Source organism: Simochromis diagramma, unplaced genomic scaffold (assembly GCF_900408965.1).
Source record: "Simochromis diagramma unplaced genomic scaffold, fSimDia1.1 OVJJ01000685.1, whole genome shotgun sequence".
Classification (NCBI taxonomy): domain Eukaryota; kingdom Metazoa; phylum Chordata; class Actinopteri; order Cichliformes; family Cichlidae; genus Simochromis; species Simochromis diagramma.
The window spans coordinates 5,739,182-5,758,270 of NW_024387477.1; the positions used below are offsets into that span (position 1 = coordinate 5,739,182).

General features: G+C 41.7%; 1 protein-coding gene across 1 annotated transcript; it reads left to right on the top strand.

Moving 5' to 3' along the window:
• Window positions 1-394: 394 nt before the first annotated feature.
• adam19b (ADAM metallopeptidase domain 19b) lies at window positions 395-18,149 on the top strand. Its single transcript, XM_040015510.1, has 23 exons — window positions 395-1,217; window positions 1,455-1,567; window positions 3,069-3,139; window positions 9,289-9,367; window positions 9,558-9,634; window positions 11,525-11,726; window positions 11,806-11,871; window positions 12,221-12,292; window positions 12,390-12,556; window positions 12,684-12,768; window positions 12,890-13,029; window positions 13,150-13,327; window positions 13,415-13,504; window positions 13,632-13,827; window positions 14,858-14,966; window positions 15,075-15,291; window positions 15,526-15,603; window positions 15,997-16,105; window positions 16,210-16,339; window positions 16,420-16,522; window positions 16,625-16,951; window positions 17,038-17,129; window positions 17,230-18,149. The coding sequence occupies exons 1-23, from the start codon at window positions 1,082-1,084 to the stop codon at window positions 17,234-17,236; spliced, it is 2,844 nt and encodes a 947-aa protein (XP_039871444.1). The 5' UTR covers window positions 395-1,081; the 3' UTR covers window positions 17,237-18,149.
• The last annotated feature ends 940 nt before the right edge of the window (window positions 18,150-19,089 follow it).

Below are 19,089 nucleotides of genomic sequence, written 5' to 3' on the forward strand. Positions count from 1 at the left end.
TACATTTGACAGCCCTGTTGTACACAGTAGTTTTTAATCTTTAGCAGCTGTCAAAAAGCTTTACATTTGAAACTAACATGACTCTGCAGATGTCCTAGTGATGTCATCAGGAATGTCTTAAATTGGAGTCTAAGTACATTACCAATTTTAATTATTTCATAATAATTGTTCATAATTATTCTAAATAATTATGAAAAACATATATAGCACAGCTAATGTACACTTATCTTTTCATTTATATATTTTCAATGTATAACATGAATGCAACAGTTGTCTAGCCTATGGTGGCATTAAAGGTCCATAACTTGTTCTGAGAGACACTGCAATGGATAAGCATGTTATAAAAAGAGAACAACAGAAAGCCTCCATTAAAAATTGTTTTGGTGGAAAAGAAAGTGAGAAATGAAAATAGTAGTCAAATAATGGGAAGTACATTCTTATTAATGACTTGTCCTGTCTTCCTCCTTTTACCTTTAACTGGTGGCGCAGATGGCTGGCGTGGTTCTGGCAAAGGTTTCTTCGTGTTAAAATGAAGTTTTTCCTTCCCACCGTCGCCAAGTGCTTACTCGTAGGGGTCGTCTGATTGTCGGGGTCTTTTCTGTACTATTTTAGGGTAACCTTACAATATAAAGACGAGTGTTATTGTGATTTGGGGCTATATAAATCAAACAGAGTTGAATTAAACATGATCTGGTATTTCTGTCAGTTTTGCCACTGCTTTGTCTTTCAAATTTGTGGAAGTACAGTAGGATATCCTTTGAAGTGGTGCAAATAGTGCTAAAATAATCATTTCAAGACTTCTAGAATAAATTAAATGCGCTAAATTGATAGATTTTTTAAATAATCCCGTTTATAGATTTTCACTTAAAAAAGCGCTGTGATCGTGATTTCCTTCTGTTCCTGACTGCTCGTCTGCCTCGTCTCGGCTCATCGTCCTCTCTGTCTGTCGAAGGGGAGTGGTTAGGCAAAATGGTGTGCCAGCATCTCGCCGTTTGCCTCTGTGATGTGAAGCAACCGGGCCGGATCACCGCACATTTATGCCTCTGCTGAGCGACTTCACCCGGAGCCGTTTGTTTTTAGAATGCGTCCAGGAGCGCGTCCTCCACCACCACCATCACCACCTCCCTATGCCGCGCGGTGCTGTGTGTGTGTTTGCCTCATAGTTGTCCTCTACTGTGCCGTCACTGCTGCTGTGTCTGAAGCCGCTGTTTACAATGGTGAGTCCAAGTGTTCCCCGGCACGACTAGAATCTGGATGCCTGCTTTGAATAGACGACTGTTGTTTTGCGCAGGGATGCATTCCTGTTTAAATGGTTGCATCAGGTGTGTGTCGGTTATGTAGACGACAACGTGGATCTCCAGTGTTGTTTCTTAACTAGCAGCAAAGATAAGACGCTAACTCTTATTCTGTGGTATTTTCAACCCTTTCCCTCCGTTCCATGTGTTTCTAATCAGGAGAAACCAAACAGGCTTCGCTGGAAAGCATCCTTGAGAACGTGGAGAGTTATGAGATTACTTATCCCATATGGCTGCATCCTCTCAGACACAAGAGGTCTGACAACAAAGAGGTGAATTTGTCTCGCTCTTTGTCCTTCTGACTAACAAAATGCTTTAGACGCACTGACACACATCCAGCTTTCATATAAAACCTTTGTGTAAACCACTGCTGTGAAAAAGTGCTTGCCCCCTTCTTGAGTTCTTATAATTTTTGCATATTTCTCACTCTTAAATGTTTCAGATCCAACAAAGGGATCAGGCAAAGATAACCAGAGTAAATAAAAAAGCAGGTTTTAAATGATTTTAAACGATCGCTTATTGAGAGAAAAAGCTATCAAAGCCCACCTGGTCCTAAAACTAATAACTAGTTGTGGCACCATCAGATTGCAAGAACTGCAATCAAGCGTTTGCAATAACATCACTGTGGAGGAATTTTGCCCACTCAACTTTGCAGAATTGTTGTATTTCAGCCAGATTGGAGGGTCATGTCAAAGCATATCCATCTAATTTAAGTCCAGACTTTAACTAGCCCACGCCAAAACCACCATTTAGTTGTTTTAGGCATTCAGAGGTGGACTTGCTGGTGTTTTGTAGATAGATCATTGTCCTTCTGCATAACTCGAGTGTGTTTGAGCTTCAAGGCACGAACTGATGGCTGATCGTCCTCCTTCAGGATTTTCTGGTAGCGAAAAGAATTCATGGTTCCATCAATGAGGGCAGTAGTCCCGAAGCAGCAAAGCAGCCCCAGACCATCACACTACTACCACCACCACGCTTGACTGGTTGCTGTGATGTTCTTTTTATGAAATATGAAGTACTGCGTTAGTTTCATACCAGACTCAAACCTCCCAAAAAGTTCTGCTTTTGTCTCATCAGTCCACAGAATGTTTTCCCACAAGTCTTGGTGATCATTATAATATTCTTTGGCAAAAGTAAGACGAGCCTTTGTGTTCTTTGTGGTCGGCAGTGGTTTTCAGTTTGGAACTCCCCCATTGTGCCGTTTTACCCAGTTCTTATTGTTAAATCATAATCGCTGACCTTAACTGTGGAAAATGAGGCTTGCAGTTCTTTAGATGTTGTTGTGGGGTCTTTTGTGATCTCCTGGATGAGTCAAGTATGCGCTTTTGGGGTAAATTCGGGAGGCTGGTCACTCCTGGGAAAGTTCACCACTTCAAAGTTTTCTCCATTTCATCCATACAATGTCTCTCACCATGATTCACTGGAGTCCTAAAGCCTTAGAAATGGCTTTTCAACCCTTTCCAGACTGATAAATGTCAGTGACTCTGTTTCTTTAGATTACAGTTTGTTGCTTTTTGAGATCTTTTAGCCTATTTCATTTTTTCAGACAGGTACTAGCAGTAATATAGAGTGTGGCTAATAAAATCGAACTCAGCTTTCCAGAACATGTGTTGAATCACAATTAATTCATGATTTGAAACATACAAGTGTGACAAATATGCAAAAAAACAAAACAAAAATCCAACAACTAAGAAATCAGGAAAAGGGGAAATACTTCCTTGGCACTGTCACTTCTTCTCACTGATTAGTATGCATTTAATGTTTTGCTTCCAGCATCCAGCAGAGGCACAGGTTCTCATCACAGCTGAGGGCCAGGAGCTCAGACTACTATTAGAGAAAAATGAGTGAGTAACTTGAGTTTTCAACACCAGCCTTATCTTTCCATGCAAAATCAGTAAAGCAGTAGTTTAGAGGAGCCGATGAAATCACTCATCGACATTGTTCCTTTGACTTCCACAACATGCCCTTTCCATACCTCTGTTTATTTGGCCAGATGTTAACTGTCACATAGACGCATTTATAAGGTCAGCGCCCCTTGAGGGGGTGCTGAGAAGGGGGATGAGCAGAGGAAAGCAGGCTGATGGTTTTTGGACACTAGAGGGATGACACCCGATCCGTTCAACCAGGGCATGATGAGGCAATCAGGAAGTGAGGATTGTGCCTCTGCATCTAACGCCCTCTAATCTGATGGAGCGGTTCCTGTCCAGTAACAATGGATTGGTGATAGGAAGGGAGCTTGGTGTCTCATCTGTTTAATAGACTGTGTGCTAGCTTGGGGGGGTTGCAACATTGAGATATCAGTGGTAACAACGGAGCTGCGGTTTATCACTTTTGGATTCGAGCCAGCGCACAAGTGGACCGGGAAGCTTTTAGGAATATTAGGAATGAAGTCCGTTTTTACCCTCGATTGCATACCGTCTCTGTCATTCATTGACTCGTAGGCACACAAATACTAACAAGCCCCGACTCCACCGTGTCTGACTGACTGTCCCCTGAGGGGATCTTGCCCCCTGTTCTCCAAACCCAGCAGGTGGTCACTCACTTACATTTCCTCCTGAGTGAGGTATTTCGCCTGTGCATGTGTGGTAAGAGAGTAACTGAAGAAGATACGCCACAAAACCCTTCAACAAGGTGTTGAATGGTGCAAATAAAATATGTTACAATTTTTTCCTAAGAAAGAGGAACTACAATCCCCGCTCGGTACTCAGGACAGGAAAAAATATTGTGAAACTTGTGTTCTTTTGTGAAACTTCTCATTTTTTGTGCAACAGAGAAGCTGTGAGAATGGATTAACTCATAACAGTTTTTTTCTGCCGCAGTCAGAGTTACAGAGATTTCAGTAAAGATATTTACTTTTTTCTGAAAAGCTGGATTTAGTTACTGAAGCAGTGTATCCTGTGATGCACACACTTTAGTATAAAACCGAATGTTTTGATTCTTTAATGTACTGTGTCTGAGAGCTATATTGAGCTGAACAAATGATGCAAATATTCCATCCATGCATCCAGGCAACCATTTTCTGCTGTTTTTGTTTATGTGGATGTAGGTATTGAAGTCAGAAGACAGTTTAACATTCGTTAAAACAACAAACAAAAAACGAGGCTTCAATTCACCTCAGCTCATATTTCCTGTACAGTGCGCTGCATGAGCGGTGCTGCAGGTTCAAAGAAAGCTTGCAGCTTCTTTTGTAGATTCATTGTTTAGCTGAGGCTCAGCAGTGTTGCCCACCAACTCTGTTGCCCCACAGAGAATGCTATTCTGGATTAGCCTACCCTGTTTCTGTTTATCCTCTGCTGGTCTAATGTGAGACTTGAGTCAGGGCTAAGGCAGAAAGCAGTTTATGCCAAGGGAGATTAATGTCTGATTTTGGAGACAAGCCAGAGAAAATGCTACCAGCGTCCACCCTGTGTCCTGGTTACTCCCTTATGTCCTCATTGCACCTAAAACCGGACGAGAATTCAATTCAATTTTTAAAAAAAACGATGTGAGAGCTCCAGCTGTCCTCCTTAAATCACTTCAAATCTTAGGGGAAAGCATAACTGTGAGTTTATGTGGGCATCAGCCCCCTCCCCATGGCTCGAGTCAACACTCAATCCATTTCTGTCCTCCCTGGTCATGTTTTTGAATGTGTGTGTATCTGTGTGGCTCTTTAGCATTTATACTTCACTGGTGTGGTTGTGTATAAGCGGCTGCCTGAGCTTTTATCTTAATGAAAGACTGTAGTGCACCAGCAGAGGGTTAATTCAGTTAAGAGCAAGGCAGGGGCCATAGTGAGTGCTGACTCAGGTAGCAGGAAAAGGATGTAAAAACAGAGTGAGCGAGGCAGGAAACAGTAAGAAACTGAACGATGAGCTTGAGGTGTTGAAAGTCATGAGAAGAGGAAAGCAGATTCTCTGGTCAGTTCTGGTTCAGAATGTGCCGACACTCTTGCTCCCTCCTCCGCCTGACTTTCTCTGTTCTCCTCTTTAATGTCCTTCCTGCACACCCTTAAGTGCATTAATCTGAATTAAGCACTCTCATGGGAAGATCACACTATACTGTTTCTCCTCTCTTTCCTTTCCCCTCTTGTCCCTTGTCATCATGCCCACACCTTATATGTCTTTCCACTAGCCAACTTAAAAAATGTGCACCCCGTTCTTTCTCCTTCTCTCCCCCCTTCTCTCACCTCGTCTGATATCCCCCCAGGGCTTTAATCCAAATATACATTCCCACATGTTCCCTGCGGTCAGGCTTGGGCGTCTGCGGCCACACGCAGACAGACGACACTCGCAGACACATTTGTGCACCCCCAAAAAGAACACAAACATGACTTGAAAGCGCAGATCTGATGGATTGCAGGTCTGTTGAACAGAGAGTGGGTTCATGGATTTGCTTGTCCTTGTTTCCCTTGTGTCTATGTTTAGTTTCACAGCCGTCCTGTTTGCTTAGATGCATTAATCTAGGCCTCTGTGTTAGCCTGTGTGTGTGTGTTCAACCAAGGCTCCGCACACACAGAACGTTAGCCTCCATCTGCAATAAAAGCCTCTTCATCATCTGTTGCTGAGAGGTAATTTGACTTTGCATCAGCCTTCCCCCTCCTCCCCGTCTTCCAGCTCTATGTGGTGATGTCATCTGATACTATGAGAGAATGTGACCCACTGACCCTTAAAGCATTACCCCAAATTCCCTCTCGCTCCCCCCTTCTTTATCTCTCAAGTACATTAGCATTACTCTTCCCCCATCCCTTCTTTCTCCTCTTGAGGCTGAACCAGGCCTTTGTCTCAGCTTCACTGCCAGACCGCCGTGATTCAGGCATCGCCAGGCTCCTCAATCACAGCATCTGTCCAAGCGCTGGATGACATCCAGTCGCTGCTGCTGACCGCCATTGGACAAAGCTTTTTTTTTTATTCCAGTCTCTACTTGAAAGCTGTCACAGTATTCAGCAGAATACATAAAGCTTTGGGGTATTCCAAAAGTGTTGCTGGAGAGTTTCACGGCAGTTGACTCAGGGCTTTGTGGTGCCATTAAATTGCATATCTGGCCAAATTATTACTGATTTAATAAAGGGTGTAAAAGTTTTTAATTATCTGCAGTATTTCATTTCATTTCAATTACAAATGACTAACTAAGTGATATTTATCTTTCTATTTCAGTTATTCTAATATGTTTCACCACCCTGCAGGTTGTCCATTTACTTGAACCCTGTAAAGTATTTTCATTTCTTTCTCTCACTGAGCTCCAACTTCTGGAGACGTTGGTGATTAGAAATGAAACTCAGACACACCCGCAGGTTGTTATTCTCTGGTTTCTGTGGTTGTAACTAGCTCATCATCAATGCACACCTTAGATCTTACAGTTAGAAGTGCTGTAGAGTCAACTTTTATGTCACGATTGCTCAGTCATTGACTCTGTCTTTTGAGTTCATTGTTTTTTGTCCCCAGTTAAGAGTTTTTCAGTGTTCTTGTAATTATAGATTTCTGGAGTTCTATGTTTGTGGTTATGATTAAGTCCTAGTCTAGTGTATTATCGATTAGTATTTTGGGCATTTTGGTTTTGTCACCTGTTATTTTTATCAGCCTCCCCTGTGCTCATGTGTCCAGCTAAGTTTCCGTCAGTGTAGGCGTATTCATGTTTTGTTACTTCCTGTCTTATTTTGCCAGTCCCAGTCTTGTGTGTATTGTGTTCAGTTTTGGGTCCCCTTGTCTTGTTACTTAGATTCTGTTCACCCGTGTTTCATTTTCCTCAGCTGTATAATGGTTCCCTAATTACCTCATGTGTATTTAACTTCCTTTTGGCTGGAGCCCAGCTTTGTTTTGAATTTTTTTGCGCATTCCAGTGATGAATTTCCTTATTTTGAGTTCAGCCACTGTCTCTGGAGTCCTGCACAGTAGTTAGTGATGGTGTGATAAATCACCATGAATGTGTTGAATCTTTCCAATTGCTTCACCAAAAGGCAGAGGTAATATCACAGAAGCCTCTGTACCGTCTGCTCTGAGATCGATTTGAGAAGATGTATGTTGTTATTGGTAGATATTATGTAAAATGCCCCCAAATTTGTGGACCCATAATGGTCACGTGCTGCAGAACGATACGGGCCTCGACACAGGCTTCATTTGGACACGCCCCCTTTGCTCGACACAGGCCTCGGGGCTTCAACATCAGATGTAACATCACGAATATTGGGTCCTAAATCTGTCTACCGTGCAGCATATTGTGAGATTTTTAGTTGTTATTTTGCCATGTTTTAAGTCTTTTCTATTTCTTAAGAATAGACTACCATCAACGATACCAAAGTAACTTACAAATACATTGCTGGGATTAGACTTTTCATTAAAACTTTCATTAAAATGAGTCCCCAAGGAATAGCAAGATTCAGCTCAGAAACTGCAGCTGACTGTCAAGTTAAGGATAAGGGAGAACAGAAGTGGAGTACTTGTGTGGTTCCATCATGGAAGAAATGACTGTGGAACAGCAGCAGGCTAAAGTTCAGTCATCTAATGTCATTAATTGCCACTAAATTGGCCTACAGTTGACACAGAGGATGATGGGAAATGTCTTCAGGAAGTTAGGGAAGCTGGAAAACTTGTGGAATTACAGATATAAATGACATTTATCTCAAATCACAACATGACCCTGTTCATGCTGACATCATACGTCCCACCGATCGTTTTGAGGTCCCCCTTTAGAGTTCCTATTGGTCTATGTGGTTAGCCAGCCCCTTCTTCTTGTGAGTCCTAATCTGTTAAAAGTAGTCATTTTGTGTCTTTGCTTGTTTTATTTCAAATTCTCATCAGCAGGCTGTCATTGTCTTAAGAGGCTTGTTTCCTTCTTGGCATCTAACAGGGATGAAAAAGAAAATTTGCATCATCCTTTCAATGAGTTTAACACTGGTGGATCTGTGCTAATTTGCCTTCCTGGTCAGATAGTCAGATTAGAAGCCATTCTTATCCTCGATAAAGCTTATAGGTATAGTTAGGGCTAAATCAAGTGACTCAGAAACATCCCTTAGGTACAATACCTATCCAAGGTTTTGGATTGGGAGGTAGATGGTCTTTTCCTGCCTTTGGGCAGAACATAATTTCTAGCAGTTTAATCATTTGTTCCTCATTGAAATATATGGCAGTGATAAGGATCTTCTCATTTAACTTCAGAAATCAAATTTGGCTGAGGCATATTTACAAGAAGATTACATTTTTATTTTTCTATTTCCCTTAAAAGCCACCAGATTAAAAAATAAATGAAGAAGCAATGATAATAAGGAAATCTTTAAGATCTTTGGTCTGTTTGAGTCAAACTCCTGCAGTTTAATGCTACAGGAAACAACATCAGTAGATGTGCTTGAGTTTCTCTGCAGTTACAGCCATTTGCTGAGTTGGCCTGAGGAGAAGATGAAGATGACTTAAAGTTTAAAGTTGACTGAAAACAGGAAGAATGGTTTGCAATAAACATTGGACTTAATTGTGCTGATACAGATAAATAGAAAATAAGAGGATTATGATACTTTATCCAAAGAAAGCTTTCGGTGTCATGCATATGCATGTTTCTGCTTCACAGCCTGAAAAATAGCAAAGAAGCTCAAGAGCACTTGTAAATAATCCATCTGTCAAACAAATGCAGTCAGGACATGCCAACAACTGAAGCTGTCAGCATAGGGAAGTTATCATCTCTTGCTTCAGCAATAGACTAGTACTCGCCAAGAAGTAAAAAGGATCACTGGGGGACGGTACATATGGCTTTGATTACAGTTTCCCACATTCTCCTGTGCGCTCTCTTGTCACCAATAGGCTCTTTGTTTAAATCTTTAAAGCACTTTGTTTTTTGGGGAGCGCCTGTGTTAGAGTGAATGTTTTACGAGCTGTGGGCTGTTGCAGAGAGTCTGTCCTCTGCTAACCTCTCAGCTTCCTGCAGTTTTGTATTTCACCGTCTTTTCACAATATTGTTGTTTCCATAGACTGTATTACTGTCACAAAATGCAGAATATTTTGTTGTCCCTGAATTTGTGTTTTTTACCCAGGCAGCTGTTGGCCCCTGGATATCAGGAAATATGGTACACACCCAATGGAGCGCGCAAGTCCTCTTCTCGACCCAGCACTGTGAGTCTGCGAGATAGTTTCATGCTCTTAGGCTGCGGAGGGGAGTCTTAGCTGATAAACATCAGTGTAGTTGATCAAGTCAAGTGGGAGGAGGGTAATAAACAGTTAGTGACAGGTTTTGGCATAAATACTACTACTTCTGTTTACATTAAAAGGTCAGTGTGTGATGAATGAAAATGTTGTTTTTCAGGGACACTGTTTCTACCATGGCGAGGTTCAGGGCATGGAAGGCTCCAGCGTTGCTGTCAGCACTTGTTCAGGGCTCAGGTAATAAAAAATATTTCTTATTATTCATTAAATCCCTCCAATGAGCAAGCCTTTCATTAAATTACATTGGTCTTGAATTATCAGTCCCATCCTATCTTTAGGAACTCATAGTATCGTATCACCCAATTAGAGCACTTTGCTCTCAGACTGCAGGCTTACTTGAGGTTCTTAGGGTAATAAAAAGTAGAATGGGATCCAGAGCCTTCAGCTTTTAGGCCCCTTGTCTGTGGAACTGGCTCCCAGTTTGGATTCAGGAGACAGACAGTCTCTCTATATTTAAGATTAGGCTTAAAAGTTTCATTTTTTTACAAAGCATATAGTTAGGGCTGGAACATGTGACTTTAAACCCTTGCTTAGTTATGCTCCAACAGGCCTGCGCTGTTCGGCTTCCCATGATGCACTGTTTCTTCTTCAGTCACCTCTTTTTACTCCGTGTGCATTTAATCATTAGGTATCATTATTTATAATTAATCTCTGTTTTCCCCTCTCTGATTCTGGTTCGAGCAGAGGTTTCTTCCTGTTAAAAGGGAGTTTTTCCTTCCCACTGTCACCAAGTGCTTGCTCGTACAGTGTCATCTGATTGTTGGAATTTGCTCTGTATTAAGGCAGCATTTTTGAGGTGTTTATTGTTCTGATTTGGCGCCATATAAGTCAAATTAAGTTGATTCAAGACAGGGGAAACCATGCATCCGAACAGGGATGGTATATGAACAAGCTTGTTCATATACCATCCCTTTAGAATATAAAAATAATAAAACTTTACAGTAACATATATTTAAGTCCAACTCAAGTATGGATGGATGTAGATGGCTCAGAGTAAGAGAAAAGTTTCTCAAGTTTGTTTGAAAAAACAGCATTTAAAGCTACATGTTCCATCCATAGATAAAATCTTTAAATTTATCCAGCAAGGAAAAGAGCTGAAAGGACAAAAAAGAGGATGTTTCTGTAAAGTCAACATTTTCTGAAAAAGCAGAGGTAAGAGCTAAAAGACGTGATGGCAGGGGAAAGAGCTGTGCTTATACAAACAGGAAATTGTTTGATACCGACTAGATTGTGCAGAGATTATATTGATCAGCTGGTCGCTCAGCTCATTCATTTGCTTATCTATAGTAGCAATAAGTTGCTTGCTTTTAAAAAAAACTGCTAGAAACAAGTTTCTCAAACTTCCTGTCTAAAACATGTACGTATTTCTGTTTTATATACGTGCTGAGAGACGTGCTGAGAATTCGACAGCTGGGCAGTGGGAGTAAAAGATGTATGAATTTGACTTTCTTCAGCTTGTGATCAAGCTGTGCCTCAATAAATAATGTTACAGGAAACAGCCCTGTGTACTGTCCGATGTAGTCTCCAAGTTTATTAGGTCACTGGCTTCAGTGCTGGTTCATTGAGTACAGCTCGGTACTGGAGATCTTGTGTGTTCTCCTGATGCACCTCCAGAGCAGCTGCTGCTTCCTGCTGGAGACACTCAGAGAGAGAGAGAGAGGAGAGGCAGGCAGCAGAGGAGGAACTAGTGAGGGCTGACAAACATCTTAGTCGTGCGTGTGTGATTTCTTTCTGGGTTAATGTTCTGCATCTGGAGGATGAGCGAATAACATCTTCCTGCTAATGTAGATTCTGCAAGGGAATGCAAATACAGCATAAAGGGATGTTGACGTGTGGGCGTCTGACTTCTCCAGATGTTTTCTGCAGCTGCACGGCCCGCTGCTCTGCATGCACTCGTGTGTGTTTGAGTATAGGTGTCTGTTGTGATCAGTGGCTTTTTGAAGAGGATTGTTTATGTCAGCTGATCTTTATTTACACAACAACGGAGAAAGAGAGAAGCGTGACCTTCTGTCGCACAAATATTAAGACATCGCTGATTTTCTGAATATGACTGTTTTTCCCTCCTAGGGGACTAATTTCCCTGAACACGAGCATCAGCTACCTGATAGAGCCTCTTCCCGTTTCTACGGATGCTGATCGGCATGCTGTGTTCCGAGCCGAGAGTGTTCGTCTCCCCGGGGGTCACTGCCAGCATCACCATGGCAAAGTGGAGCATGAGGAGGGGCTTAATGACTTTATCAAGGGAATGATGTCACCACAGGGTTTGAGGGTGAGCTCAGTAGCAGTAACCTCATCGATGACATTCTTTGAGATTTACTAAAACATGATTATGTTGTCTTTCTCGTCAGGAAAAAAGGGAAGTGAGTCAGAATATGAAGTACGTAGAGCTGCTCATAGTTGCAGACAAGACTGAGGTGAGAAAACAGTATACTCATATTGGGTGACTTTTGCAACCACACTGGGGGTTTTTGCAGTGAACCATTAAGATGTGGTAGCGGGGAGTGTGGCTTTTCGTATGTGGGATTAGGTGTGTGCCATCATTATCATTTATGACCTGTAAAGTCTGCATCATGTATAGCTTCCCACTTCATGCAGTTGCAGGTAAACCCAATTGTGGAGAACGCTTGCAAAAAAAAAAAAAAGGTTCACTTCCTGTTTTATTTCAAGTGTGAGATGTACCCTTTATGGGAAAGATATTTTAACAGATGTGTAGACGTTGAGTTTCTATTTCTGTGTGTTCATTGTGGTTTATGGTCGTTGCAGTTTGAGAAGCACAACTCTGATCTTGATAAGACGAAACAGAAATTAGTGGAAGCAGCCAACCTAGTTGACAAGGTAACATCTGATTTGAAACCAGAAAAAAAAAAAGAAAAAACCCCCAGATACTGGAGTTTAACATGCCTATTTTTATTCCTTATGCCGACACCGATAGTACTACAAAGCTTTAAATATCCGTGTGGCACTAATTGGCCTGGAGGTGTGGACCAGCCAGGACATGATCAGCGTCTCCGATAACCCGCACAGCACCCTGGCAGCGTTCCTGTCTTGGAGACAGAAACAGCTACGCAGTCTCCCCAACGACAATGCTCAGTTGGTCACGTCAGTGTTTCTCATTCACTCTAGTACATTTCATAATCATTGTGCAAGACAGTAATAAACACCGGTTGCAGTCCAGCGGGATGCTCTTGACTTGGAACTAATTTCAAGTGCTCTCTTTTGTCTCCAGGGGGAAGTCATTCCGGGGCACGACCATCGGGCTGGCACCTCTCAAAGCCATGTGCTCCGAATACCAGTCCGGCGGAGTAAACATGGTGAGGGACGAGTGTGTTTAGATTTAAATTTGATGATGCTATGCTACATCAGCATGCATCAAGTCAAAGAATCACACGTTGATTTCTGCTGATCTTAAAATTCTCGTGCTGTGTCGAACAGGACCACTCAGATTTATCAGTCGGCGTTGCTGCCACGATGGCGCACGAGATGGGACACAACTTTGGTATGAGCCACGACATTCCAGGTTGTTGCCAGGCGAAAGCAGAAGACGGAGGCTGTATCATGGCTGCTGCTACTGGGTATGAAATTCAGCTTGCCACAATACAAGAAATTGCATTCATTAAACCAGGAGAATGGGGATAAATGATAGAATATGAAAGAAAAAATCGAACCTGATTTCTTCCTTACCTCGTGCTCAGGCATCCTTTTCCTCGAGTGTTTAATGATTGCAACATGAAGGAGCTGAAGAGCTACCTGAGCTCTGGAGGAGGAAAGTGTCTCTTTAACCTGCCCAACACCAGGACAATGTATGGAGGGCATCGCTGTGGTAACGGTTACCTGGAAGACGGAGAAGAATGCGACTGTGGAGAAGAAGAGGTCAGTGGGTGTTTCTGTGTATGCACTGTGGGTTTTTCTTTTGATGGTTTTGCCAGGCTTCATAACTCTACAACACGTTTTGCCCAGGAGTGCACAAGTCCATGCTGTAATGCCAACAACTGTACCCTGAAAGCTGGAGCTGAGTGTGCCCACGGAGTCTGCTGTCAGAACTGCAAGGTACATTTATTAGTGTACATACTATTTAAATGGGAAATCACCAGCCCTTATTCTCACTAGTACAGAATAAATGTTCTACTCTTCTAACTTTATTTATGTCATTACTCTTTTGTCTTTCACTGTGAAGCTGAAGAGCCCGGGTGTGCTGTGCCGTGCTCCCTCGGGGTCATGTGACCTTCCTGAGTTCTGTGATGGCAAAACAGAGTCTTGTCCTGCAGATTTTTATTTAGTGGATGGCACATCATGTGCAGGCGGGAAGGCCTATTGTTACACCGGCATGTGTCTGACCCTTGAGCAGCAGTGTCGCTCACTTTGGGGAAAAGGTGGGTAAAGCGGACTCTCCATCTATAGCTAACTGCTGTTTATCCTCACTTAAACGCACTTGGTTAATTGATCATCAACAAGTCTGAGCACCTCATAAAAGCAGAGGTTTTGGCAGTTTGCTGGTCTGGAACATGCAGGTGTGTTTTAACATAATCCTACAATCAAGAAAGTAATCAAGGTGTTGGAATAGTCCAGGCAAAGTCCAGAACTCAGTCCGAATGAAATGCGGTGGGAACTTAAGAGAATTTTACATAAACAAATTCAAACAAACCTCAGTGAACGGAAGCAACATTGTAACAAAGAGTCGTCCAAAACTCCTCCACAAAATGTTGAAACTGATGAACTCATACTGAAAATAACTACTTCAACTTATTTCTGCTAAAGGTGGTTTTGCTTCTAAAATGGTCTTTATTATTAAAGGATTATTAAAGTTTATATACATATATTTTATAGACTAACTTTAAATCAGTATTTTTAGTGAACGATAAATGAACAATAATAAAACTGAGACAGTCAAATTTTACAAACTGTACATGGCTTGAAGGTGCATGCACTCATGCTTTGAACTTTAAAATGGTCTTGGTATTATTTTAAGTACCAAAACCACAGGAACAATAGCTCACTACTTTTTAAGGAAGTGACTGCACAAATAATATCTCTTTTCTTTTCTTCTGTAGGGCTTTGAGGGGTTTGAGTCATACCAAGTTTCTGGACTTTTTTTTAATTAAAGAAATGAATGTTAAAGAGATAAATATCCAGTCAGGCTCAGTGTATTTAAAGATGAGTCCTTGATGGGTCACAGGACTAGGGATTGTTATTGGACAGTGTCCATGTTCATGTGGCGACAGAGCCTTTGTAGTACCACAGGAGCCACATTGAACAGTAAGGGATGCCATCTGGTCTTCATCAGACGGTCAAATAACACAACCTGACTGTATGTCTGCATGTGTGTTATTGTGTTTGCGTGAGCTCACACTTTTAAATATGTTTCTGTGCATTTTTTTGTTGTTGTTTTTCGTTAAACCACAGATGGTCGTCCGGCCCCTGACCTGTGCTTTAAGAGGGTAAATGAAGCTGGCAATATGTATGGGAATTGTGGCAAAGATGAGTCTGGGAATTACAGGAGCTGTAGTGACAGGTGAAAACCAAAACGTTCAGCAACAAAGTAATCACACTTTCATTTACTTCTCCCTCAACTGAAGTCTAACTTTGTTGTTTTGGGTGGGGGGTTCTGTTTACATGACAGGAATGCTAAATGTGGGAAAATCCAGTGTTTGGCTTCAGCCTCCAAGCCTATTGAGCAAAATGCGGTTGTCATAGAAACCACGGTTACTGAGGGCTACAAAAGAATCATGTGCAAGGGGACACATGTGTACAAGCTTGACAAGGAGGAAAAGGAGCCACAGGGTGACACTTTGGATCCAGGTCTGGTCATGACGGGCACCAAGTGCGGCGAAGACTTGGTGAGAGTTATGAAAATGTACTAAACAGAGTTTGCAGTAGTAGTAAAGAGCATGTACCAGTACTACTTTTTTTTTTCACCCGATCTTAAGTCACAAACAAAGCAGACAAAACTGTTTCGATCAGACAGAGAAAATGGATCATCTGTGATTTCAGTTTTCACCTGAAAGGGGATAAGCAACTTGTCTCGAAGCGCTTCTCTAATGTTCCTCCTCACGCTTCTTTTGTTTGAACAGATTTGCTTTAACGGATTATGCCGCAATGCATCTTTTCTCAGAGCGGGGGAATGCAACGCCAAGTGCCACGGACACGGAGTAAGTTTCAGTGTGTCGCAGAAGAGATGCTGGTTTGATGGATTTCTCTGGACTTCTGAGAAAGATTTGGCAGCTAGCCTACAATTACTGAAAGCTGGCAGCCCTAAGCAGCGCTGCAGGAACGGTCCAGATCCTTTGCTTAATTAAAAGTAGCAACACAACAATATAAAAAAAAAACATATCATAAACAAGTAAGGGTTTGGCATTCAGGCATCTTACTTATGGGAAACCACGGCTGTATTATGCAGCAATATGGTCACCTCTGTAAAATGTTCCATAAACTATACAATTTTTCTTCGGCAGAGCCTTTTTACTACATTTTGTTACCAAACATTGACTTCCTGTCCCTGATTCTCCTTCAGTCATAAAAAATGTGACTTATTCTCTTACCAGCTGTGCAACAACAACCGTAACTGCCACTGTGATCCAGGCTGGGCTCCTCCTCTCTGCGACCAGAAAGGATCAGGGGGCAGTATGGACAGCGGGCCTGTCATCAACCGCAGTGAGACCCATACACCAATCATTCATGTGCAGTTAATTAAAGTTAAAACATTTTTTTTGGTGTTTGTTTATTTTCTGACTCTTGTCTATTTTATATTCCAACAGGAAGCGTTGGTACAGCCCTCCTTACTTCCTTTCTGCTTCTCTTGGTGGGTTTGGCTGTTTTTGCTTTTTGGCGCTTCGGCAGACATAAGCTCCCCTCGCTGAAGCCTTCTGCTCCACCACCAGTGCCAAAGTATGTAGTTCTGAAGTTGCTAAACACTAAAAACTTACTTTGCAGATAACGTTTTTCCTTTGTGTTGTGCGAACATCCAGAATGAATGAAATCCACACTTCCGAGCCACCTGATGTCAAGCCTCTTAATCCGGAAAGTCGTGCCAACGGTCATGCCAACCCAACATTCTTGCTAAAGAATTCGGTAAATAAGCCCACTCTTTGACCACCTAAGTAATGTCTGTCATGTAATACCATAAAAAATGTTGAAAATACTTGTCATCTTTGTGCTTTTCCACATGGGAAGCCTTCTCCGCATCCAAGCCCGTCTGCCCCACCTCTACCCAGGAATGGTATTGTATATCCTGCAGGGAAGCCTCCCCCTGTACCAATGTGTGCAGGAGAGCAGCGAAAGCAGACACCACAGCCCCAGAGAGTGATCTCTCCTCAGGGCCGCACTCCCCCTGTCCCTCCAGGACAGAAACCCAACCAGGCTTCTGCACTGCCTACAAGACCTCCACCTTTACGCTCCCTGGATGCCAAAAACTCGTCACAGCTTTCAGCAGTACCCAAAAATAGACCAAACCCCCCAAACAGACCTCCACCGCCTTGCCCTATCAAAAAACAATCAGGGGTAAATCCTTCTCTTCTGCATTAATAAGTAAAGTGTGTACTTTTGCAACAGTGAAATAAATGCTGAACGTCTCGCTTGTCTTGCAGGACCCTGTGAAAGGCCCACAGGTTACCACCAATGCCTTGCAACGAGGAAAACCTGGTTTGGCTCCATCTGCTGGACAGAAAATGCCAAACAGGTAAGTGGTCTTGTGTTCCCAAATGTCTCTCTGTAGGAATAAACAGATCTTAATACCGTCCTATATTTTATTAAAATTTTCTTGCACTTCTTCTCTCTAGAGCCTAATCTACAAGCTCAGGGAGGCATTGGGGACCACTGCTTACATCCAGTGACAGACTGCCTCAGAATATCTTTTCAGTGCGGTGCCAGCTCGTAAAAAAGGTGATAAGCGAGGAATACTTGACGCTGTACACTGGTGTGCAATATGTGGAAAATTATATAATTACAGCAAGTTATAAAGTAGAGATGTTTTAAGCCTAAGATTTAGGCTTAACAATGAGTGCTTTGTGTATTACATGTGTCTGCTTTATCAACTTTGAAGCTAGAGCTCTGAATTGAACCGCGTTTAGTTTCTTTTACTTATGTTGGTAGAATTATAAATGAAGGAGTATTTATTCACAAAATCAATGAGAAATGAATGTTTACAGAGAAACCATTGTACCAAACGTGATGCCTCTCAAAGCGAATTAGCCATAAAGGGATGTCTTATATTAAGAAAAGATGCCAGTGATGAAGTTCTTATCTGTGAATAATAATGGGTTTTAACTGGACTGATAGTAACCAGAGAAAGACCTGCATGCGTGCTGTAAGTTTATTCTTATGGTGAAAAGTGCATGTCTGATATGTAGCAGGAGCTGTGAGGGACTTTTTTCCTTTTCTTTAGTTTTTAATTTCTTTAATTTAATTTTTTTTAATTGTCTTTTTGAGTTCTCATGCCCTGAAGGGTTTAAAAGGTGGTCGTGTAACCGCAGGCTTTGGAGCAGTAATAATTTGGCATTACTGTTAGGTGCTTCTAAATATTGTGTCATATTGTGACTGCTTGGGGAATTGTAATCTGTAAAAGGGAAATGCAGAATGCCAACTCCCATGTTTTACCTCATTATCAGACCTATGCAAACACAGGGCTTGTGTAACACTGTGTCTGAAACTGAAATTCAAATGAACACATGGGTAAATAAAAAAATATTGAACATTTTAACAGGTTGTTGTTTTTTCAGCTTTTTCTTCCTAGCGTTCGCCAATACAGCTGCCAGCAGCAGTTCTTGAGCTCAGATACTTGCTATGTTAGATTTTTAAAAAATGGCTCTTTTTTTTTATAAAACCAAAAAGTGTGTAAAAAGTGTCAGTAATGAACATATAATCTGACTTTTCCCCTTCATTGTAAGTGCTATTTACAAAAACAGCTCTAGAGGTACTTTTAAATCATAGATTTGAACATGACTGCATCATAGACAACTTGAATAAATAGCAACTCTGAGGGATTGTAAATTATTTTCCTGTGCATTCTTCCAGTAAACTGGAAACACCTTTATTCACCCTGTTCACAATTCTTTTAAAGTGGTTCAGACTGCATTTGCAGAAGAAAAATAAACTCTTAATTTTAGCGTTTACATTCATACTTTGGCCACCAGGTGGCAGCACAACATGCTGGAATCAACACTGACACATCATCACATGACCAAAATAGAAACACTTCACAGCCAAGGCTTATAGTCTTACAGTGAAGGGATCATCATTAGTATTTCTTTGGGAAACTGATGACCACCAGACTACCAGTTAACTCATTTAGTCTAATCTCAATGCTGTCGTGGCGTGTTCTCCTCATAGAAGGATGTTTTTTGAACATATTACACTAAAAATAGTCGTCCATATTTGATTTATCACATCCTGTTCTTCCTGAAAACAACTTGGTAGTAGGAGCAGAGTGGAATAAGATGAGTCAGTGGCTACGTTTATCCATGTTCTGTGCACTGACAGCCATGAAATATAATGAACTTATTTTTTTTAACTGTTTTTGGCAGCTCCATCAAAGCAACTGTATCCAGGTCTAAAATATTTTTATGTTTGTTATCTAGAGATAATTTGAGGCAAATGCTGTGGGGCAAATTGAGTCAACAGTCCAGTTTACATTGTACAGC